At 38.3% G+C, this 23856-nt stretch overlaps 1 protein-coding gene across 3 annotated transcripts in view; it reads right to left on the reverse strand.

Annotated features, from left to right (window-relative positions):
- Positions 1 to 23691, reverse strand: part of TRRAP (transformation/transcription domain associated protein) — a 90109-nt gene extending 66418 nt beyond the window's left edge. Inside the window, exons 1-24 of one of the 3 annotated variants that reach the window (XM_051632070.1) lie at positions 23611 to 23691; positions 22185 to 22335; positions 21790 to 21839; positions 20246 to 20356; positions 19560 to 19664; positions 18836 to 18919; positions 18277 to 18333; positions 17494 to 17619; positions 17088 to 17165; positions 16778 to 16866; positions 15796 to 15892; positions 15286 to 15424; positions 12256 to 12334; positions 10999 to 11233; positions 8932 to 9259; positions 8718 to 8815; positions 7905 to 8099; positions 7342 to 7533; positions 5433 to 5598; positions 3983 to 4239; positions 2906 to 3106; positions 2353 to 2504; positions 1072 to 1271; positions 82 to 299 (exon numbers count right to left, since the gene is read on the reverse strand). In XM_051632070.1, the coding sequence (XP_051488030.1) occupies positions 82 to 299; positions 1072 to 1271; positions 2353 to 2504; positions 2906 to 3106; positions 3983 to 4239; positions 5433 to 5598; positions 7342 to 7533; positions 7905 to 8099; positions 8718 to 8815; positions 8932 to 9259; positions 10999 to 11233; positions 12256 to 12334; positions 15286 to 15424; positions 15796 to 15892; positions 16778 to 16866; positions 17088 to 17165; positions 17494 to 17619; positions 18277 to 18333; positions 18836 to 18919; positions 19560 to 19664; positions 20246 to 20356; positions 21790 to 21839; positions 22185 to 22284 (3357 nt within the window). In that variant the 5' untranslated portion in view covers positions 22285 to 22335; positions 23611 to 23691. Of the gene's footprint in view, positions 1 to 81; positions 300 to 1071; positions 1272 to 2325; positions 2505 to 2905; positions 3107 to 3982; positions 4240 to 5432; positions 5599 to 7341; positions 7534 to 7904; positions 8100 to 8717; positions 8816 to 8931; positions 9260 to 10998; positions 11234 to 12255; positions 12335 to 15285; positions 15425 to 15795; positions 15893 to 16777; positions 16867 to 17087; positions 17166 to 17493; positions 17620 to 18276; positions 18334 to 18835; positions 18920 to 19559; positions 19665 to 20245; positions 20357 to 21789; positions 21840 to 22184; positions 22336 to 22950; positions 23012 to 23610 lie in introns of those variants that run through there. The other 2 variants (XM_051632068.1, XM_051632069.1) reach the window with 2 other exon arrangements.
- Positions 23692 to 23856: the final 165 nt, after the last annotated feature.

Genomic DNA, 23856 nt, shown 5'->3' on the forward strand with positions numbered 1-23856 from the left:
AATTTTAAAAGCAAAATTGCATTGGTTGAAACTAGACCATTTCTATTTTAAAAAAAAAATTAAAAAATATATATATATTACCCTTTCCTTTGAACCCAAGATAATGCTTGCAACATCAAATATCACTGCTAGAGCCACCTCTCCTATTTTGCAGAGCTCCTTCTCCTCATATGCCATGCAGATTGCTATGGCATCAATCAGCACCAAGGGATCCATGCCTTTTGACCCATTTTCTTCACTATGAAACATGGCTGTGCTTGGCTGGCTTCCAACCTGATAGCACTGCAGCAAAAAAGGACCTGTAATTTGTATTGGAGAAGAAAAGAGAGAGCAGAATAAAAGCTAAAACAATGGGTATTTAAATATGAATAGTCTTTCCATTAGATTTTACTACTTCTCTGACTAGCTAATGGCAAAACCAGTAACCACTGTGTCTATTTGCATATAAATGGATTGTAAGGCAGTGTTCACTCTTAGAAGAAAAAAAAGATTCCATCTACTTGAATATTTTCTTCTACGCACTAGACTATGCACTGCAAGAAGATTTAATTAAAATGAAGAATCATAAAAATTCAAGTTATATTAATGTGACAATGAAGAGTGGTATGCTTATACCATGTCTTTTCCTCCATTACTTTTCAGAGTTCACTCCAAACAAAAATTTCACATCACAGACAGGAGACACTGCAGTGCTCTAATGTTCACTTAGTTCCTCTCATGGCCCATCAAAACCACAAGTGGAAACAACCCAATTCAAAAACCTGCAAGGATAACTGTGTATATCTAGTTACACAAACGCTCATGACATATAAACTGTTCTGAGCTGTAATTATTTCCTTGGCTGCAGCATTTGAAAAATATTATTAGGTGACTGTTTTCTAAAACTTGCTTAATAATTTTTCACTGCTCAAAATAACTAAAACATAACTAAGCCATCAAACAACAAACAACATATCTACCCAGAAGCAACTGCAATATCATCACTTGCTTATAACAAATTACTGTTAGAAAAAGTATTAACCTCTCCACTTCTCATGACATTCGCCATGACCTTTGTTCCTCCTGACTTACCACACTGCTGAGCCACTGCCACCATTGTGTAGTGGCGGATTAAGCTGGCTACAAAAGGCAGAGCACTGGGCCTCAGATCTTTGATGACTGCTGACATGAATGCCCCTGTCAATGCCTGCTCAAAGGTTTTACGAGCTGGAGTGTCCTGAGCTTTGTATCGATGGGAAATAATCACACTGGGTATGGACTTCTCAGTAAAGCTGAAAGACAACACCAAGTTCATTATAACCCCACCCTGCAGTACTGGCAGCTCAATCATGAGCACATCAAGTACTTGATTTAAAGTTTGCTCTCAATACCCAACTCCTTCCCCACCTCCTGTCGTCCCTTCATTTTGATGGTGTTAGACCAGTTCACTCAGTCTGTATTAATTTTGTCAACCACTGGTCTCAAACATGATGGATAGCTCAATTTCATCAGGAACATTTAAAGCCAGTGGTTCAGAAGAAGCCCACATACACACAAATAATAGGTATACAGGCATCACACTGCAACTCAATTACAGAATGTTATTTTCAATATTTTGACATTTTCCCTTTTTTAAAATGACATTTGATTTAAATCTTGAAAGATGGAAACATTATTTATCAAATCACTGCCCAATGAAACCTATTCATTGCAAAGCTATATTTATGTCAAGTCTAACAAGTCCAAATTCTAAAAGCTACCATACACTTTAGCTACAGTTACTACACTGCAAGGCTCAAAGTCACACACACTTTGTGGGCACAGGTGTCAAAGTTCTCTAAAAGCAATGAACTCATTAAGTATCAGTGATTACAGTTATAAAACAAAAACATTCAATAAAAAGCCTCTGCATTAAGACAAGCATAGGTTATATGTGTGACTATGATATAGTTCAATCACCAAATGAAACTGCATTTCATATCTCCCTTCCTTGGTTAAAAAAATAGGTTGTGATACTTTGAATACACATCTAAGTTAACATTTAGAATGCAATTAAGCACCAGAATATTACAACTATTTGAAGTTATTAAATTAAAATTAATTTTTAAAAGCCTAATCATACATCACAGAATAAACACTGGACAGTGGTTAGGGGAGGAAAATTGAAGTATGAAACATTCACACGTCACTGGCATTAAACAACATTCTGACAAAATTCCTCTTCCTGCATTGACTCAAAAGGAAGCAGGATAAGCCAGTAGGCAAAAAACCCATGAAGAACACATTGCCTAGATAACCATTGTCTCTAATTTAGCTTATTCTAAAGACACTATAAATTTTACATACACATTTACGTTTAAAGAATGGTCATACTTGGGATGTGCAAGGAGTTGGTATAATGCATGTTTGTTGTCATCCAGGCTCATCATAGCTACTAAGAAACACTTGATGACTTCCCACGCTTGTCTCCGGTAATAGGGTTCTGTGTTGGCGCTCTTCAGACAGTCCAGAGCAGTCTCAATTGCCTGGAATGATAACAGGTAGATAGCAACCAAACAATTTCTTGTTCTTAATGCTTGCAACTAGGTGATTAACCAAGGGAGCAATGTATTTAAAGTATTTGAAAAGTACGCACAATTTGGAATGCCCAAATTAAGAAACGCAGAGAATGCCTGTGAGAGCAGACTTGAAGCTAGGGTGGTATTTGCTGAGCTTTTATAAATGCAAAGTTTCATGGCAGATCCTAAAACCTACTTTTAACTACGTAAATTCTATAGTGTTGGATATTCTTTAACACATATCTGGAGCTGCAGACATACCCCAGATTTTATCAACTTCTTACAAGCAAACAAACTTCCAAAAATCTATAATAAAGGAAAATTGAGTAAGACAGTTTATCAGCACAGAAAATAACTTAAGCCCTTACCTTTTCCATTGGGAGCTGAATGGATGCTTTACAGTCTGAAAATTCAATTGTAATACTGGGTCCTTGGATTTCTGTGACTACATATTGTAATTTCTGTGATTCCTTTAACATCTTCCTGTTACTTCCACCAAATTTACCGAGTACACGATAAGCCACATGAGAAATGCTGTCTGCAGGATTGCGCAGCGTGCGCCACAAGGCCTGCAAGTATTTTAAGTATTACGTGGTCAGGTCAATTGCACTTCAAAGTTTTTCAAATTGTAACATTAAAAATGGTCAAAAAAAACCCCAGTTATCCTTGTATCTGCATAATTGATCCTGCATAACTTCCAGAAAATACTTTTCTAGGTAGAATAAAAGTATTCTTCTCTGTTCTCAGCAGTTCAAGTGCTTTGTAACAAGGTTGCCCTTAGTGCAGTTTTAGATTAGATTAACCTGGTCAGCTACAAAATCTTTGCCACACCAAAATGTAATTTCATGTTTATGGCTAATATTAGATAAACAAAATATAATTTTTAAAAAAATAATTAAAAAAAGAAGCACAAAGGCCAATAAAGTCTGAAGTGAATTAACCTCATAGAATTAGTTTTGAAATACAAAAAGCAAATACACTAAAGGATAAAGTAAATGCAAGCACTGCACTAGGGGAAATAATCAAATTTAAAACACTGTTCCAAACATCATCTTCACTGTATATCTAATACTTCATATAGCTGTCAATCATGATATGCTGAAAGCAATCAGCTTTTCTTGTTTTGCTTTTAAGAAATGAACAAATTTTAATCATTTTCTGTACCAACTTATCTTAAACATAGAAATACTCTTGCTATTCAGCCACAAGTCTTAACTTTAACCCCTTAACAAGAGATATAGAATAAATCATTAATTCATTTTCAAATTTTTCAGTTTTCCAGTTCAACAGCACAACATTAACTGGCATTTTACATAAAAAAATAGACTGGTATGGTTCCCACAACAGATTTTTCAAGTTTTTATAACTAAAGGTTCACACAAATTTCTAGTAATATCTAGTGAATCCATGACCTCTTGTGGTCCAACAGGAAACAACATGTTTACCTGCATGAGCTCGGCTCGAACGGGCTGAATGTGATCATACAGAAAGTCTGGCTGCAAGTTATCCACACACAATTCAAGAGTTCTTAAGCCTTGGCTAACCAGGGTCTGAGATCCATTGAGAGCTGACACCAAGGGATCCATCAACATTGGCAAATAAGGCAGCAATGAACTCAAACGAACCGGCACAGTGAGGCAGAGCTCTACAAACAAGTCTTTCATGTGTTGTTTATGAAGGCCACTTTGCAACATATTAAGTCCTGAAAATCATTGATAAGTTATACACTCAAAGGAAGAAGACAGTTTATTGTTAAAAATCGCTATTTCCCAAATTCAGAATAACCTGATATTTTTAAATTCTGTAGAAGTTATAGCTCTGTAAATAACATATTTACAAAATACCATTCATAATTATAACTTAGATGTAAGGATTGCATGCAGTGAATGTCTTTGCAGATACATGCATATAAATTAAATCTATGCATATTCTAAAATTTAATATTAGACTCAATATAACTAGCAGATAATTTGACTCAAACCTCAGCCTTGTAGCAATATAAAAAAAATGCACACAGAACAACTTGTTTTTCAAATACCTGGAATCCTGAAAAGAAACATTAAATGAGTTCAAGTACATTCACTGTCCCATACAGACTCATCAACACATTGCTCACCTTCTTTTTTCTCCCCGCTGAGATTTAATATAATCCATAAACCTACCTGGCACTTCTACTCTGACATGTATTTTACATAATGATGTATAGATAACATACATATTTGCTAGCTACAACAAAAACCACCCCTAGAGCTGTAGATGGGAACCACAGGATTTCACATTCCTGGAATTGTTCCTATTAGCTTGTCCTTAGATTTAAGTAGTTCCCCACATCTCCTTGCTCATTCTCAGTATCTCTGGAACACAGTCCTTGCAAGAACAAATGCTCAATTAATCAAACTGATTGTTATTTCCATGTCTTTTCACACACTGGCATCACTTGCACTTCTCTTTATCACACACCTGCAGGTGCACACACATGCTCTCAACCAGACAGGACAACCAGAGCTTCTCTGTAATGCTCTTCCCACAAAACCAGCGACAGGCTGGCAACACTGCTTCTGCTATTACTCTTATCCATCAGTGCTTTATGCTAACCAAGTTATCCATAGCAAAAATTGAATGAAAGAAACAAAGAAAAAACCCCAATGTCCCCCCAGCGAAAAGTAGAAAAACAAGCAGCAGAAACTGCGAAGCAGCCAAAACTATGGAGCCTGAAGCAGCTGATAATAAATAAAAGTAAGCCACATTCAAAATATTTCATCAACTGCTAAGCTCAAGATCAGAAGCTACTTATCAGGGTTAGAATTTTACTTTGTTTTTTTTAATTACACAACATAATTATTACTACCACTTATATAAGAAGAAACCGGGGTGGGGAAGAAGGTCTTGTTCTACCTTGTAGTAAGTTTGGTAACAGCGGCAAGAATTCTTGATATAAGAGATCATGGCTGCCTCCTCCAATAGATCTGAACAGTGCTCTGAGCAGCAGGAAATAGTTATAGGGCTCTTTGGCAGTCTGTGCAAGTTCCATAGAGCTGTTCACAATCTTGTGCAAATGTGGCTATAAAAAAATAAAGCTTGAAGATTAATAAAATATCAATTTTATCATCATTGTACTGTACAAGAGTTTAACATGAGACAAGTTTTTCAGATCAAAAACCTTCAGCTATTCCAAGTACTTTGATACCAGGCTCATTTTACACCACTGTTGAAGAGCTGTTAAAAAGTAAATCTGAATTTGAACAATATCAAGAATCCAGAGCATTCTTTAATTAATCAAACCCTGCTTTCATATTAGCCAGATGACAAAGTTTCCTTGCTACTCCAAGCAGTAACTTTTTTAAAACAAAAAACCTTCTGCAAATCTGACACAATGAAAAATATTTGCTCCATAGAACCTAGGGATGTGAAGAAGAAATCACGTGTCAAAATGACACGAGATGACATGTCACAATATTATTTTACTCCTGATCTAACTTCATCACTACTTCTTAATTTTAGTGAATTTCACTTTGAAAACAAACTTCTACAAGTAAGTAATTGGTTGTTGGATTAGCAGCCTTTCTAGAGGACATTCACTGTTTGCAGGAACCATTAAAAATAGTTGATAAATGCAAGGATTCTCACAGGGACAAACAGTGACACAAGTCTGGATTTTATTAACATCTAAAAGCTTTCTGCATTGCTATGCAAATGCTGCAAATAGCCTTCATCATTCAATTAAATTGTCTACCCAAGGCCCATATCATCAATCCTGCAGAAAGAAAAAAAAAAGCAGCAAAAGCATGAAACTGTGAAGGTAGTAAATCACACTCAAAATTGGATCTCCAGCTTATAAATTCCAAATGACCTTGATTCTGATGACAAATGAGAAGAATTTAAGCAAGATTATATGAATATGGTTTCATATTACTTATGAATACTGCTTCATATTATTTTTACATTTCAAAGAATCTGGAAAATCAGGAGTCTCTACTCTGTTCTACCCAGAAAACTGAACTAATCCTGCTGTAACAAATCGTTAAGCACAGAACCAATTACCACATGGTTACCTACCTCACAAATTTTGTTTATTTTAAGGTAGAGGGAAGAGAAAATGAAGGAGCTGATGAGAGAAGTTGCAGCACTCAATTAACATCTTAGATGTTTCTTCTGGATATAGGCAGCTGTTACTTTTATGAGAAAAGCCCCCTCCTGCTTCAAGCTCAGTATTTCTAAACTCACTATTTCTAAACTCACTGAATAATGAGATCATCTCCTCGACATAAACAGATCCTTGGAATACACCAACAATATTTTGTCAATAGAAAAAAATGGTATTCCTTAATCCAGACTTTTCAAGAGCACAGAACTACCTAACTCAAGAGGCACATGAAGAAATGTACATGAACAACATTCACCAACACAAAAAAAAGTGCCTCCTGTCTAAGCAAAACTCTTAAGTTAATACAGAAACATAGGGAAAAAAATATGCAAAGATATATGCATATGCTGACTGGGAAGTTTCACGGGTTTATGGCAATCCCAATCAGACCACGAGCACACATCAGTCATTTATAATCAGAATGAGTACAGAACTTAATAGTTTCAAATATGAGGCAAACCATTCACAGAAACCATCTCTTATTTATAAGGCAAGGTAGTTAGTATTTGGAAATAATGGAGATGGACAGTGGTTCAAACACAAAAGACTATCAAAAGTCAGACAGCATACAGCTCTTAAGTTCCTTCAGACATCTCAAGAATGTATTAAAGAGTCAAAACAGAGTATTTTTTTGTTTGTTTTAACACAAATGACCTTTACCTTCAGCATTTGTTCATTTTCAGCTGCAAATAGCGAAACTGAGCCAAAGACTAACTTGAACAGCTTGAGATACAGATTGGAGAGTTCCACGTTAGAGCCCATTTCTGGCAGTCGGTCCAGAAGATACTCTACCAGAATTGTAGCAAAAAGGGCAGAAGTAGTAGGGTTTGCCAAAAAGGAATTGGCAACAATCTATAAAAGGAAAACACAAAGGAGTTACTGTTGCTGTAATGAAAAGAACAGAGGGATAAACACACTACCTGTTTAAAATAAAGAACTACAACAAATTTCTTTCCCCATCTCCACTGCTACTCAAGTGGCTCAGCTTATCCTCAGTGGAAAACAATCATGCATTTAACTGAACTATCCATTTCAATGTATATTATAGGACGTGTTCTATAAAACACCAGACCATTAACACAACAACCTGAACAAAACAAGACTGCTTCAAATCTTGCATGCCAATTTCAACATTATTATTTACAACCCCACTTCAAAGCACAAGCTATTTCCTACATGCTGCCTACTATCCAAAGAAAAAAAAGTAAACAAAAACATAGTACCTGAAGAGCATAATTTTTTGAGATTCTCTCCACCATGTAAGGAACAGTAGTTTGGAAGATTTCTTTAAAAGTTAAAGGGTTCATCATTGTGAACACACCAGCAAAATGTTCCAGAACTTCCTTTTCCTCTTTCATTCTGACTGTCTGACAGTTTGCTACTCGAACATATGTCTGTCCATTTCCTGCTATTTGGACCTACAGCAATTGAGAAGACATGGAATTTGAGTCATTTTCCCCCTCTATTCTTAAAATACCTTCTGAAAAAAACTGAGATTTTACAGGTTTCACATGCAAGCCCTGTACCATTCCAAGTTGGGCATAAGAGCCAGAAGGAATAATTAAAATATTAAAATAGTGTTTCCAGCACAGATTTTAAAACCATGAAGTCAGAAGTGGGAAAAGACAACAGCAGGAGATATCATAGCGTATTTTTAAAGTTACTTAATTCCAAATCATGTACATCTACACTTCATCAGTACTTTGTATAACTACAGAAGATAAACATAGCTATGTCAATGCTTCAACTGATAGCCCAGCTATCTCTTTGAAGACAAAATCCACTACGTGAAAACAATAATTTTTAGTCTGACCTGACCTGACAATAACAGCTGTTAGGAAAATAATTGTTCCTTGCACATGACAAGTACTTTGGAATTCACAGAACTGCCCACTAGCCATAGTCCTAAAATTAAAGACTCAATGCAAATAAACCACACAGGAAATTTCTCTTTCAGCTGACAAATAGATGGTTATTAAAACATATAACACACAGTAACTGTATAAAGAAGAGTGTTATGCAGCCAGGTTACATACCTGATAAATATCTAAAGCCTGCATTGCGTATTTTACCAATTTTATATAGATTTGAGTCTCCTTAGGTTGCAACTGCTTATTGGGAATGAACTGTGCTTCTGCAAGAAGGTAAAGACAGTAGTTAACCATTAAAAATATTATTTGCTTTCATACTAGAGAGTTTCAATTGTAGAATTACAAAAGATAAATGTAGTTAAATATTATGCAGTTTTACCCCCAGGAGCTTTGCATGATGTTATGCCCCACGTGATTGTCTTGACACCACAGACCAAAGTTTTTACTAAGCTTCGGCAATCTGTGACCTGAAATGTCTGTTTATCTTCTTTGTCTTTCTCCCCTTGTTTTTCAAATACAGGTACTGGTGCAGGGGCCACTGGAGTGGCTGGGGCAGGAGATGGGACAGGAACAGGTGCTGCATTTGCTGCTGTGGGTACTCCCGGTAAGGCGGCTTCAGCAGCCCCCAGCTCAGATTGGGGCTTGCACTTCTTAAAAATCACAGAGAGCTGGTATCGTGCTATAGTGTGAAATTTCAGAACAAAAACCTAAGGCACACACAGGAAAGGCAGAGCAGGGAGGGGGAAGAAAAAACAAAATAAGTTTCTTCTTCAAAAGCCATTCTAATGCTTCAAGTCAGCACACCAAGATCAATAAAATTTACAACAAAGTATTTCTGAAGTCATTCAAATCCCAGCAAAAATTTTAAGTGAATCAACAGTTTGCTTACTTTTAGCAAGTTCCAAATGTAAAAATATTTGCTGAAAATTAGCAAAATCAACTAAAAATTAATTAAAATTAAAAGATATTTTAATTCATATTTTAAACAATATTTCAGTCTCTAAATATTTACTATTAAGTATAAAAACCTTGTGTATGTACAGGTAATGTACATCAGATGTATTAGAAGATGCATCCACCATAGGTTTACGTTTTGATTTTACACAGTACGTTAGATTTAGAAAGCAACAACCAATCCTGCAGAAGAGTGGTCCCCAACATTTCTGCTTTATGGCTGATACTAAACAAGGAACATGCAGCACAAGGTTTCTGTTTAAAATTTTATGTACTTCCCAGATTTTAGAGTCTAGATCTACTTGGCTTGCTCTGGTATTTCACCACTACCACCACAGTTCCCACACTGCCTTCTTCCCTAGCTGTATCTTCTCTGAATTGACATAATTACAGATTTTAATTTGATTAATAAATGACCAAACAACTGTGCTGTATTACAGATTTATTTTTTAAGTAGTTTAAGTTGTTTATTTGGAAGACAAACCCTACTAGAAAGCTTCAAGAAATATGGAATAAAAATCCTTTCCAATATATAACATCAAGATTTCTCACTTGCATCATCATCTGTGTTTTGTTTTTAGGACAAAAGCCATTGCTTAAACTACCAATACCTTAAGAAAAAAAGACTTGAAGGTAATATCAAATAATCTGGAGGTGACTAAAATGACTAAATATCTTCCCTAGTGCACTGAGAACCACAGCAGTCTGGCAGAGACAGAGAAGAGTCAAAGGTGGAGGGGATGCACTGCACTCAGAGTTCCTAGATCTCCTGTTCCCAAAAAAGCTGTCATCCAGCTTTCTCAGTTATCTTCAAGTGTTAACCCTAATTTGATTTAGATTTCAAGACAAGTTCTCACATCCCAAAATCAGATTAAACCAGTATTCACCCTACAAACGTTTTACTCTACAACTGAGTGTATCTTTATGTTGTGGCAGAAGAAACACTAGGCAATCCTTTTCCATTAGCAACTGGGTTACAGCAGGCAGGTAGTGTTTCACTTGAAACTTGATGACAGCTTTTTGGGTGCATCCCTGATTTTTAAAAATAACAAAAAACCCAAAAAAACTGCAAGATAATCCCCTTTCAGGGTTAAAAAAAACACACACATAGCAAGAAGACAGAAAAAAATAAACCCAAAAAAATTACTGAATACTCTTAAGTGGGGGGGAAAAAGGAGATTACAACTAAAATTTAAAAGAAAATTTAAAAAATAAAACAGTAGCAGTTAAGCTACTCCCTGCATCATAGAAATTCAGTTTCCTGCTTTTAAGCAAGTCACTGAATGAATGAGCTGAGGTAGCAAAGAATCACCACTATACTTGAGATACTATCCCAGTTGCACAGCATTTGAAGAAGCCCTCCTCTAAAGCATTAAAAGGGAGACTGCTTCCACATACAGTTCTCAAGAAAGCAGAAAGTAAAAAGTGATTGACAACATGCTATAAAATGGGATATTCAACTTATTATCAAATGTTTTAAACAAATCAATACCTCCAGCATTCTCATAAGAATATCTCTACCATTTCCATTTTCCTGTTCACTTTTAGAGCGGATACAGTCTACCAAATTTAGCAGAAGCTTGCAAGACATTGTCTGGATACTGCTAGGCAAGGACTCATCATCAATGTTCTTGGCAAATAACTGGACAGCAAGGGAGAGATCATTGAGGGGTAAGTGCTGACGGACGTGATGCACCAGGTCCGCCAGGGTACTATATGCAAGAGGTCTATGGGTGAAAACAAGAAACAAAGAAAACACATGGAGGACAGTTAGCATTGTTGTTATTGGATTTAACCAGTAATTACTACCTGGAGCCACTTCCAAGATTTTAAAACCAAATGTTCTATTTTTATATGCAAATCCAGAGGTCATAAGGCTTCTTCAGTTACACAAGAGAATCATAACCTGTACTAACCAAAGATGCATTCATCTGTCCCACAATACTAATATTCCCTCTCTGGTATTTCCTCCCCCACTGCTGAATATCCCCAGCACACAGTTTGATCCACATACAGTTAACAGCAAATTAGCATGGTTTAGGTCACATTTTAGACAGTGTTGACAAGCTGCTTCACAATTAATTATTGTTGATTCATTATTTCAAAAGTAGTTATAAAAACAGATAATTTTTTTAAAATACTTTCTTTCCAAATACAGGGTTTAAGCACCAAGTAGAGCCAATACTTCTAATCTACTGCATGTTGTCAGTAAGATACACTTGCTCCTTAAGCAAGAGGAATTAATCCTCCTTGTTCACTTATTTGAATTTGGCCAGCAAATGCACCTCAAAACTAGCAGACTATTGAAGACAGAGACACTAAGTATTCTCCCCATTCTTTTTTTTTCTCAATTGCAAATGAGTAAGTTCTAAGGGACTTATTGACAAAACCGTTTAAATCTCATTCAGATTTTACACTGTTTCATTAAATATGGGAAAGATATTGCGTTGATTTCACCATAACCACCAATTTGGTTGTGCTCTTCAATTCAAAAACATGAAACACTTTTCATTCACCTATTTATTTCATGTTGGCATATGCTCACACTGCCACACTGAGCCATCAGTGCTGAACAACAACCCCTCTTCACAGTAGCAAAAGCCTTTCCAGTATTACAAGCTAATAAAATCCGTTATTTAACACAATAAATTTAAGACCCTATACAGGCACTGTTGTAAATATTAATAAACCTTGAAAGACACCAGCCATGCCAAGCACTCAGACAGCTCTTCCAAACTTTCTGTCATACCTCAGCGTTTCTCGGGCAGTGTATCCAGAGCCAATTAGTATAGATTCATCAAATAGCTTATCCATACATGGAATAAATTCTATAATTAAAAAAAAAAAAAGAATTATTTTAAAATCATTAAGCATTAATCCACTAACTTAGGTATTTAAACCTCAATCAGAAAATGAGTTTATTCTAAAATTCACTGCTGAAGCTTCCAAAAGGCAGTGTCATTTACAAGGAAACTTTCAATCACCCTCTTGTGACTATGAGCTCCACTGACACTTGCCCCTTGAGCAACACTACAGCACACAGGCAAAGCCACAGCATTGATAAAACAAAACCAGTTACATCTGGAAAGAGAAAAAACGTTTATGTTCTTTTCAACTTTGCACAACTTTTTAAATGTAACTAACAAGTTACTGGAAAGGGCCACAATATACAACACAGCTCTATTTTGTCTGGCTTCTGAACATTCAGGCTGTATCCCAGAACTTAAAGAGGAATACATGCAACGTGGGGCCCAGGGAAAAAAGAAGGAAGATTTTAGTAATAGAACCAAGTGACAAAGCAAGAGCAAAGAAGCATTTTCTTTTTTAAATATAGAGATCAACAAGTTTATGGAGGTCACACCACCCTAAAGGCAGATGATGGAAATGGCAGGAAGGATTAACTTCTCCCACCTCCAAGTAATGCAGCAAGCTAAATCTTATTAACACTTTTTGCTTAATGCCAAGTAACAAGAGAATCATCCAGCAACCCTCATTCTCCACAGATTTCCAAACAATACTAAAGATAGAAATCCAGCATTTTCTGAATGAAAACTGAAATAGACCAGAAATCTGTGAGGTCCACTTAAGTGAATGGGACAATGTGGTAAATATATTTGCTTTAAGAGAATGTCATGTTCTGCAAAAACACAGAGGAAGATAAAAGGAGAGCATCAGCATTGCTTTTTAGGGGGATGGAGATATGAAAGACTTACAGAATAAAAAGGAAATAAATAGGAATAAAGATTTTACATGCAAAGACAATCCATTATTTTACAAATCAACCACCACAGCAGTCATGACAGGAGAAAAAAAATCAGTCACAGCCAACAAATAACGCTGTGGAGAAACAAGCTGAGTCAAAAAGATTGTTAGAAAGGAATCATCTTTGATCAAACCACTCTGTTTGATAAAACAAATTAGTTTTAGATGTGCTAGTGTTAGCAGAGAAAAGAGATGAAGATACAAATTGTGACAATTAAAAACAGCAAAGGAAATGCAAATTGAAATACAGTAATGAGTTTGAGTATTGAACACATTTAACATAAATAGTTCTGCATTGTCCTATTACTCTTAATGGGACCTAGTAAGAGAAATTAAAGTAAAGCAAGCAATAATAAATTGTTTACACCAGACCACTAATGGAACTGTCTCATTAAACTTCATAATGAGAATATTTTATGTTGAAATTAACAAATGTTCACATTGTTCAGACACTTAGAATTTCAGAAAAGCCACACAAACCATTCTAGCTTTTTGAAATGGACATCTCAGTAAAAACTCTCAAAAGGAATGGCTTAATAAGGATTAATAAGGATCCTTAATAAGGATGAAAATAAACAAGTTTTTAAATTCTGTTTGGATTCTATGTCAGGTTTTAAAACCTCCATCTAACATTTATGTGCATAATACATTTTGCTGACATGAATTATTCTTAGACAGGGGCAGTCTTTACAGTGATAACAGTGGAGAAAGTGAGTACAATTTCAGCTCTGCCCTCTCCTTTAGGAATCAGGACCACAGTTCCATGCAGAAAAAATGCACCACAATAAGATATACGGTGTTATTCATCAGTTCTCAATCAACACAGAAGATTCAGTTTGAAAGATTACTTCACTGAGAACAACAATGTCAATGGCAAGATCCACAAACATGAACACTCATTTTGCCAAATAGTTGAACTGCACCAACAGAATGACCAAAGCCTTATCTTTTACAGATCTTCACACACTTTATAGCCCACTTCTTCTCTTCTTCACACTCAATTCCTCCTGCAATAAAACAGTCCCTCTTTTCCTTGGCATTTTTAAGTATTTCCCCCTCTAGATCCACTTTGGAGCTGCCAGGTAGCCAAGAGCAGGGCTGCAGGTTTGTGTTATCAACATGTGTGCTAAAACAGCAGCCTGCTGGCCAAGGGCAAGGAATTGCTAAATTCACACTGCTCTTCATTCCTCCAGAGACACTAACTCAAGTCTTGTCCACTACTTAAACACTAAAGCTCACAACGGATGAAGAACACCCTATCTTAAGCCATCACTCCTCTGTTTAATTTTGATGTAACTGGTGAAGTTCAGAGGTTGTTAAGCAGGGGCTGAAAAATGTAGAACAACTAAGCTAATTTATTTAGAAAAACAGCCAAAGAAACAGTTTTCCATATGACTAAACATCAGAACCAGGAAACAGGCTTTTTTTTTTTTGCAAGCTAAGAATACCTGCAAGACATCACACTGCCCCATAACTGCTGTTAGCAGAAGGAAAAGAAAGGGGTACACACAGCCAAGATGGAAAGATGTAAGTTAAACTTTTACAAAGTAGACTCATCTCCAATTTCACAATTCTGCCAAAACAGAATATATCCACCAAACCCAGATAATTCAGGCAGACCAAAAAGGGCTTTCCTCTGCTAGAGGCAAGTACTATGAGCTCAAATATATGGTATCAGGTTTTGACAGAACTACTTCCACTCAGGTTAACAGATTTATAAGTATCCATACAATTGCTGGCACAATTACAAACCAAGACAAATGTTTATCATCAAATTATAATTACTTGAAACAATGGATGCTTGGAAAGCCAGAAAAGCCATTTGTTCAGTATGCCATCTTACACAATTTTATTTTTTTTAAGGAAAAAGAAGGCAACACAAAAATCACAAGCACTTCCAACATAACCAGAGACATGCAATAGTGAGGAAAAAAAAAAAGGCAATTTAGTAAATACATAGAAATAGCTGAAGTCTTTCCAGTTTATAGATACATTTTTAAAAATAAGTACTACATACGGCTCCTCAAGTCTGTTGTCAAGATGTGCTTGGCAGCAATCAGCAGCTCCTTCCGGAGGTGCGCCGTCTCAGCTGGGCAATTGGAGAGCAACTGCAACATTCCTTTCACCATTTGCTGAGAATATTTAGCCACTAATTCCTATTGCAAAAAAATAACAGGCATGCAATTATGATGACATCCCATTTGAAAGGTTTGCTTTACATTCACAAAACAACAAGCAATTTAAAAGCGCTTGTTTCTCTTTTAGGAATCTACTTGTAAAACTAAAATAGAACAGCTGTTCCATAAATGCCTGGGGCAGAGAGGGTGAACAGCTCAGTTTTACTTTGCATTCATATGGGGACACTTCTGAAAGGACAACCAAGTGTAGTTTTATCTTCAGATTCAGTGCACAAGTGCTCTTCTCTCCAGTCCCTGACACACTGCAGTCATGCTTGTCACTTTCCTAACACAAAGTACCTAGGGGTCTGTTGCACTCAGAGTAACAAAGTGACAAAAACGCAACCTACCTGGTATATTCTTATGATGTAAGCCAAGAAAGACAATGTTTTTATTTGAGCAGCGATAAAATCTGCATATAGTTCCTTGTTATAAAGTTTGTGTTGCCTGAAATTAAATTGAACAGTGGTTATCATTTTGTTCCTCCTCTTTAATATTTTTGTTCAGAAAATTCACAGCGGTTTCAAATGACCTCATAGTGAGGTTCTTGCTTCGGAAGGGAGTACAATCATCATGGGAGAGCCCATTTTTAACAAGCTCTCTGCCATTCAAATTCCCAGCATCTTCTGCTCTAAGCAGAAATGCACAGCCCTGAGGCAGCCATACAATTTTCAGCTTTCTACAGAAAGCCAAGCCAATACACTAGCATCAAATATTTGGCTCCGTTCCCCTAACCGGGGCAGGTTTTTTTTCTCCCACCCACAAACTTGTCTGTCTCTCTCAAGCTTCAACCACTAATTCAGATAATTCAGGCAGATAGGGAAAGAGATCTTGCTCCTGCTGCCCTGGCTCAGCACCTCTTGCTGCTCCTTCTGTGAAGCAGGAAAAGCAGCACCTGTATCTGCAACATCACAAGGCTTCATCTGAGCTGTACCTTGGAAGAGCTAAAATGCATCACTCGTGGTGTGGTCAAGATTAACCAACAGCAAGTGTCCTACCCAACATGGTCTCCAGCACATTCTCTGCGGTAATATGAATTTCTGTCAGAAAGTCCCTTTTTTAAAATGCATTATCAACCAACATATTGGGATCTACTGCACAGCTATGGATTTTAACAGTGACAAATAATGGAAATATTCGGATGTGTCCATTTCACCTACAAAACTTTGACAATTCTAAGTCAAATAATCACTGCAATTTTTGAGATTAAAAACACTAAAACTAGAAGTAAAAATCACACAATATAAGATAAATATATTTGAGGCAATACTGAATGGCAGATTTAAGTAGTTTATCCCAAATATCATCAAAATACTGTTAAAATGCTCTTACCTTGCTTGAGTAGAAACCTGTATTATAATAGTGTTCATAATCAAGGGCACAAATTCAGCAACTACATTATGAATGTTCAGTTTGTAGAGCTAAAAATAAAAAAGCATTATCAGAGAAATTTACAAGTCACACTGGCAGTTAAATTCTTTCAGAGGTAATCAGAAAAAATGAAATCTCAGCAACTTATTTCTAGACCCTATTTTAAACTCAAAGATACCTTACATTCATTTTTATGAACATGTTAGTGGAAGTTACACAAGCCATTAGGTAATAAAAAGTATTTACATGCAAAACACTGGAGTATACTAACCTGATACATAAGAACAACAATAATAGGTAGCTCAGCTAAGACCTTTAGAGATAAGGATCCTCGGGGAATTATAGAATGCTGAAAGAAAGAATACATGTTTCATAAACAGTTCCATTATTAATCAAAAAAAGTATTTAAAACAAAATTTTAAAGTAACTATTCATCTTAATAGACCCACGTTTATCAGTAATAACATTTTAAAGGCACAAAACCATTTGGTATTATATTAAATAAAAATCCTGTAATTACAGCTGCATAGAAAATATCTAGTAAGTTTCAATCAGCTTCTACAAACAAATCTTGATAAGAAAAACAAGCAAATAGAAAGGCTATTACCTTCACCTGCCCCTAAGATCTGGGGTGCTGTGATACAGTCTCCCAGTTAGAGAGCAGCCAGAATACTCACTGTTCTGGTTTCACTATCCTCCCGCTCAGGGTTCACTTTCACCACAATTGTTGTAATCATGCCAACTGTCTCAGGAGTAGGAATGGTGTTCTCTGGAATCACCTGAGGATTCTCAAAATACCGATTCTACAGGCAAAGAGCAGAAGAAAAATACAACCGTGCTCGTAGCAGTCACAAGGCCATTTATCTCACCAGAATCCCTCCACATCATGTTTCCCCACAACTTATTGCAGGCAGTTTTTTCTTCTCTGAACACAACACTTACACTGCAGCATCGACTAGGACTACACACACATCCTGCAATCTTTTACTCCCACTACAGCAAGAAGCAGAAAAGTAGCCCCAACCAAGGGGGATTTTGCTGAAGAAAAATATTCAAACATGTTCTCTGTCAGTGAGGAAGAGCAGACAACGGCATCCACGGTGAAAGCACATTGAAAAGTACATCATCTCATCCTTCCCTCAAAAAACCACATCTGGCTACATGGACACCACTGCAGCCAACTGACTAGTGCTTCATTATATAATTTCACTTCAGTACTCTCACACTAACAACAGTGTACTAGAAACTGAAGGTTATCTAAATCAAAACGTAAATTTGTCTGGGTTTAAATGTGTCTTTGTTAAACATCTTTGTTAAATATCTATCTTTGTTAAAACAGTTTTTACTACATATCACTATATACAAAAGTAATTATATTAATACCCTTCAGAGATAAAATTAAGAAACAAAAACTAGTTTCCTGGCTACAGCAAGGCTAACTTAAGCAACACAAAGCTTACCACTACTTTTGGAAGTTCCTTGTAAATCTGTTTCACAAAGTCCAAAAAATGATGGATCTAGGAGGGAAGAAGTCAGAATACCATAAGTAAAAAAAACAAAACAAAAAAAAAAAACCAAAAAAAAAAAAAACCCACAAATTTAGAATCTCTGTATTAACAGCAAAATTACATAAAATCTTTAGTCACCACTACAGTGTACTTTTCATTATGCTTAAAAAAGAACCTGAAACCATTCTCTTGTTTCCTTCTGTTCTGACAATATTCAAATTGCACTTGGAAAGAATCTGATTTATCTGTTATCTCAAGATAGTTCAAATACAGCCCATGAACACTTACAGCAAGAACAACTAGGCTTTCACAGTTTGTTTTTTCCCAGGAATGCTAGCACTGTGCAATCCTCTTTACTTTAAGGATACAAAACTAAATACAAAGTTTCAACAGCCAGACAACACAAAAGGACAGCAGGAAATCCCAACAAACAAACAAGCCTAAGGGAACAAAGTAACGATTCTGAGGCGTGTGGCAAGTTAGATACAATGTAACAAGATTCGTGACCTACTTCTTGCGTGATTGCTGGTCGGAACTGCTTGTGCAATTCAATAATTATTCTTAGGCAAATCAGTACATTTTCTTCGTTCTCCGTCTGAAAATAAGAAAATCTTCAGTGAGGCTGCTGCTGCTTTCTTCAACTACTCTGTCAGCACTTCAAAACCCCATAAAAATCATACTCATCTCAGCAACCTGCAAGTGCCCCATTAAAATGAATTTGTATGAGTAAGATGCCTTTCCTTGGATACAATATTGCCACCCAGCCTTACAGTGTGGCTAAAATTAAATTCACACCTACTAGAACAAAAAAACAGAAGTTTCAACTACTGCGTACAGCCAGACCTGTTTCTAAGGCCTCCCAGACACAACTGGGGCTGTTCACACAGCTCCACGCAGAGCAGGTTATTTGCTGTGAGTTTCAATTTACAATGTTTTCAACTACAAATAAGAAACAAAGTCTCTACAACAAGGTCTCTGCATTTATATAAGACAGAAAAGTATTCATGAATGAAAGGTTGTTTAGCATGAGAGCAGCTCCTTGCATTTGTAATATCCAAGTTTCCAAAGGGCAGAAAAGTACATGCAGAAAACCTGTAGAAAGTCAGGGATCACACACTGCTGAAGCCCTGTTCCAGAAGCAGTTATTTAAATTCCTACCCCCAGTACTTTTTGAGGTTGAAGAGGAAAATCTTTTTGAAAATTTGAAACAGTTTTAAGGAAAAGAAGAAAAATACCTCTAGAAATCTAAACATCACTGAGAGGATATTTTTGGTATGCAGACGAAGATGCTCGTTGGTTGGTATTCGGTGAATGATTTCAAGCACTAACTTTCGGAGTTGCTGTAAAAACGAGTAGAGGGGGGAAAAAAAAAATACATGATAGAACTTTTTAAAAGCCCACAAAACACAACTGGTTGCAACATCTCTTCAGCTAAATACTTCTGCATGCTTAAAAAGAGAAAAAGCCATTTTATTTTGTGTCTACATATGCTTATCTATAGACACATGAATGCTTGCTACCACCCATGGATGTGAATAAGGCAAACTTAACAAATTTACTGTTGCAAAATGCAAGTCATCAGACTTCTTTTAAGGAACCCAGTTTTAAGTGACTACATAAACTCAACTTTTGCCTTTCATTCCACAGTAAAGTCAGTAATTTGTAACAATGTGTCATTTTTCAGTAACAAAACAAATTCTATTGCACCTAGTTCTTTATTTTTCATAGAAGGCCACATTTGCAAAGTTTGCAAGCAACTTATTTAGAAACTGGACTTTTCCCAATTACATTCCAATAACAGATCTATTTTTAATAACAAAGTCTACATATAAATCAGTTAATTAAGTTAATCAAGTACTTCACAGAACAAGTAGTCTGCTGCACACATGCAAAAAGGTAAGAGATGCTCCACACAGGCTACCTGTGCTGGTTTCTCCTGCAGAAACTGAACTTCTCCATCCTGTAGAAATGTCAGAAACCTAGGGATGATGTGTTCCAGGAAAGTAGAATATTGAGGGGATGATGTCACATTCTAATTAAGGAAAAAAAGAAAAAGGGAGGAGACAGATACAATAGACATTATACAGGTAATAAAAAGCTACATTCAAAACTTCTATTAAATATTTTCAGTGACTTTTTAATAGACTCAGTGACTGCATCTGCTGACACACTGCAGAGCACCATTAGTGGAACAAACAAAAGTGAATACAAGTTAATCTCTTTCCTCCAATTCCAACAGACTTGCTGGACAACAGGGACAGCTGACCCCAACTGACCAAAGGGATACTCCATACTGTATGATGTCATGCTCAGCAATGTAAAACTAGGGGAAGAAGGAAGGGGAGGACATCCAGAGTGATGGCATTTGTCTTCCCAAGTAAGTGTTATGCTTGATGGAACCCTGCTTTCCTGGAGATGGCTGAACCCCTGCCTGCCCATGGGAAGTAGTGAATTAATTTCTTGTTTTGCTTTACTTGCATGCACAGCTTTTGCTCTGTTATTCCACTATGTCACATTACACTGGACCAAAAAAAAAAAACAAACCCAACAAAAAGCACTGGATGGGAAATTCCACTGCTAACACAGAAACAACTAAAACTGGCAGAGCTTTCAACACCCAGCACCTGCTGGATGTAACTCTGCATAAAGCTTACTTTAAAATAGCCAAAGATATGAAAAAGGACTAGAATGTGTATTTATATTTCTGTATCACAGACATAGCAAGATCACTTCAAATCAAGCAGGTAAAAAACAAGTACGTTATAGTGGTATCAAATCACAACATGACTAAAAAAACAGATACAGAAAATTACAGTGATTCTAAGATCTTGATTTTATTCTACAACATAGTAAGTTCTCTATAATTTCAAAGCAGACACATCATAACTAAGTAATCAACTATAGTATAATTTCTGCCAACACAGGATTGGTTTGACTTGTGTATCCCTTTTTTTCTGCTGCTCATCTAAACTTGATGGTTCATTACTATGCAAAAAGTGTCACTAGAGCCACCTTCAGTCCTGATATCAGATTCTGTATCTCACAACTCCTCCCTCACTTCTGTCCTGTGGAACTACACAGAGGAACTGGAGAGGTCTCTGCTTTGTGAGGGCACAACACACATTTGAACTAAATATAAAAATGCTTTAAATACAGAGATTTCATATAATTTAACAAAACAGAAAAAAAAAAATCTATTACTTCACATTTATTTAAATATTTAATGAATAAAGATTAGGGAATGAAAGAGCTCTCAAACTCCAAATATTGTCATTCTTTAATAATCTCACCATTTCCTAAATACAAATCTAAAATCAACTACGTATAACAATATAAACCATAAGTAATGTGATATTAATATTTAACAACATAACATCAGAAATCAAACCAACATACAACAAGCACAAGAAAGATTGCCATTTCAGAAGGTTGGGGGGTTTTGTTGTTTGGGGTTTTTTATTTTACCTCAAAATTCTCACTGACTTCTTGCATCATTTTCAATTTGGTTTCATCAGCTGAAAATGGAAATTCAAGTGAAAAAATTAAATGTAAAAACTCCATGATAAAGGAAAACACCAGGCTTATTGATCAAAGAAGCAATCAGATCTTATCAGTTTAGCTATCATGGCCCAGTTATAAGAGACACACTTCTCACAACCAACCATCACACAACACTCACACAACTCACTCACTTTGGCTCATGCAAGTATTGCTCATCACTTTGCTTCTTCAAAAAACAAAACTCAAATGAAGTTTCAAGTTAAATCAAAACATTTATCAGCTGTCTAAACAGTATTGCAGTGGCTTGTTAAACAAACTACGGAAGAACCGTAACTTTCAATAGAAACAAAGTATCTTACGTGTATTGACATCCGTAAGAGCAGCCACAAACTGAAGGTATTTTTTCATCAAAGTGGTTTGGTCCACCACGGTAGGCCCTTGTGCTGTAACAAATGCCATCTTGGAGGAGGAAGGATCAGCTTTCAGCACATAAAATCAAGACCAACACGCCTACAAAAAAAATTAAATACATAAATGTTACTTTATATGGCTGGTTAACACCAGCTATTACAGCACCCACCATCCATTCTTTTTGACGTACTGAAAAGGACACTTATTTTCAAAAAAAAGGTAACTCTTGCATTTATTTAGGCTTACAAACAGAAGGCCCAGCACGTACAGCACTCGGCACCACCGGATCACACTTGTAGATACAAGCGGTTGCTGGGCTCTTCACATCACACCCCACACCTGCTCACATCTCGGCTGGTTTATGCTCCCCCAGAAGCACCAGCAGGCTGAGGGATGCTCCTGCTCCCACACACCTGCTATCTTGTCTTCCAACCCAGCTGGATCCCAAACTTACAGCTACCCTTGGACGAACCTCAGCAGGACTCCCTCCCAGAGGTGCCAGAAGTTTTCCTGCTGCCTTTCTCACTTGTAAAGAAACCCGACATCGAGCTCAGCTTGAAAGAGCGGCGACCTCTCTCCTCACCTCGGCCCGTTCCTGTCAGCTCTCCCACACAGCCCGCTGCAGCCAAGCCGCCCTTCACTGCGCCCACCGCGACCCAGAGCGGGGGGTACCCCGCAAACAGCCCCGCCCGGGGGCCCGCAGCCCCCCCTTACCTTCCCCGCCGCAGGGCCGGTCGCCACCGGGTCGCTCCCCGCTGCCAGGGCGACATCACGCCGACCCCATCCCCGCCGAGGCGCCCGCCCTGTAAACACGGGCACCCGTGAAAGGCCGCAACGAGCCTTCCCGCAGCCTCCCAGCCCCCCGCGGCTCCCGTCGCGGCCCGAGGCCTCCGTGCGCGGAGCTAGCGGGGCTGCGGCCCCTTCCTCCTCCCCGCGCCGCACCGGTTCCGCCCCGCAGGCTGCGCCGGGCCTCGCCTCCCGCCGCTTCGCTTCACCCCGCCCCGGCGCCCAGGGCCCACCGAGGGGCCGGCGCCCCCAGCGCTGCTCACCCCGCGGCTCCCCGGGCTCAGCCCGCCCCGGCCCCCCCGGCGCCCTCCTTTGTTGCCCCGCAGGCCGGCGGCAGCGCATGGGCGCAACGGAAGCGCCTGAGCGCAGTTCCGGCCGCCTCCTCCTGCCCGCCCGCCTCCCGCGCATCTCCCCGGGCGCAGGCGGGTGCCGGGGCCCGTTCCCCTCAGCGCGCCCAGGCGCGGTTGGGGCCCGTAAACCCGGCTACCCCTGCCCTGCCGGGGCGGTTTGGCCGCAGCTGGGAAGCGGGCCCGCCCGCTGCCGCCGGGCCCGTCCCTCTCTCAGCCCCGGGGTCTCCGCTTAACGCACCGGCCGCGACGCTGGTATCGGCGAGCGAGGAGTTGCCCCGTGCGAACGCGGCCGCCGTCGGCCCCCCAGGCAGGGCCGGGCACCTCCCGCCGAGGTCCCGCCCCGCCGATGCAGCCGTGACCCGGTGACGCCCCGGGGGAGCGGCCGCGGCACCGGCCCCGCCGCGGCGGGAAGCGGGAGCAAAGCCGGCACGGGGGGGGGGGGCTGCTCCCTGAAATGAAAAGGTGCAGCCGGGAGTAAGAAAGG

This window comes from Apus apus, chromosome 14 (assembly GCF_020740795.1).
Source record: "Apus apus isolate bApuApu2 chromosome 14, bApuApu2.pri.cur, whole genome shotgun sequence".
NCBI lineage: Eukaryota > Metazoa > Chordata > Aves > Apodiformes > Apodidae > Apus > Apus apus.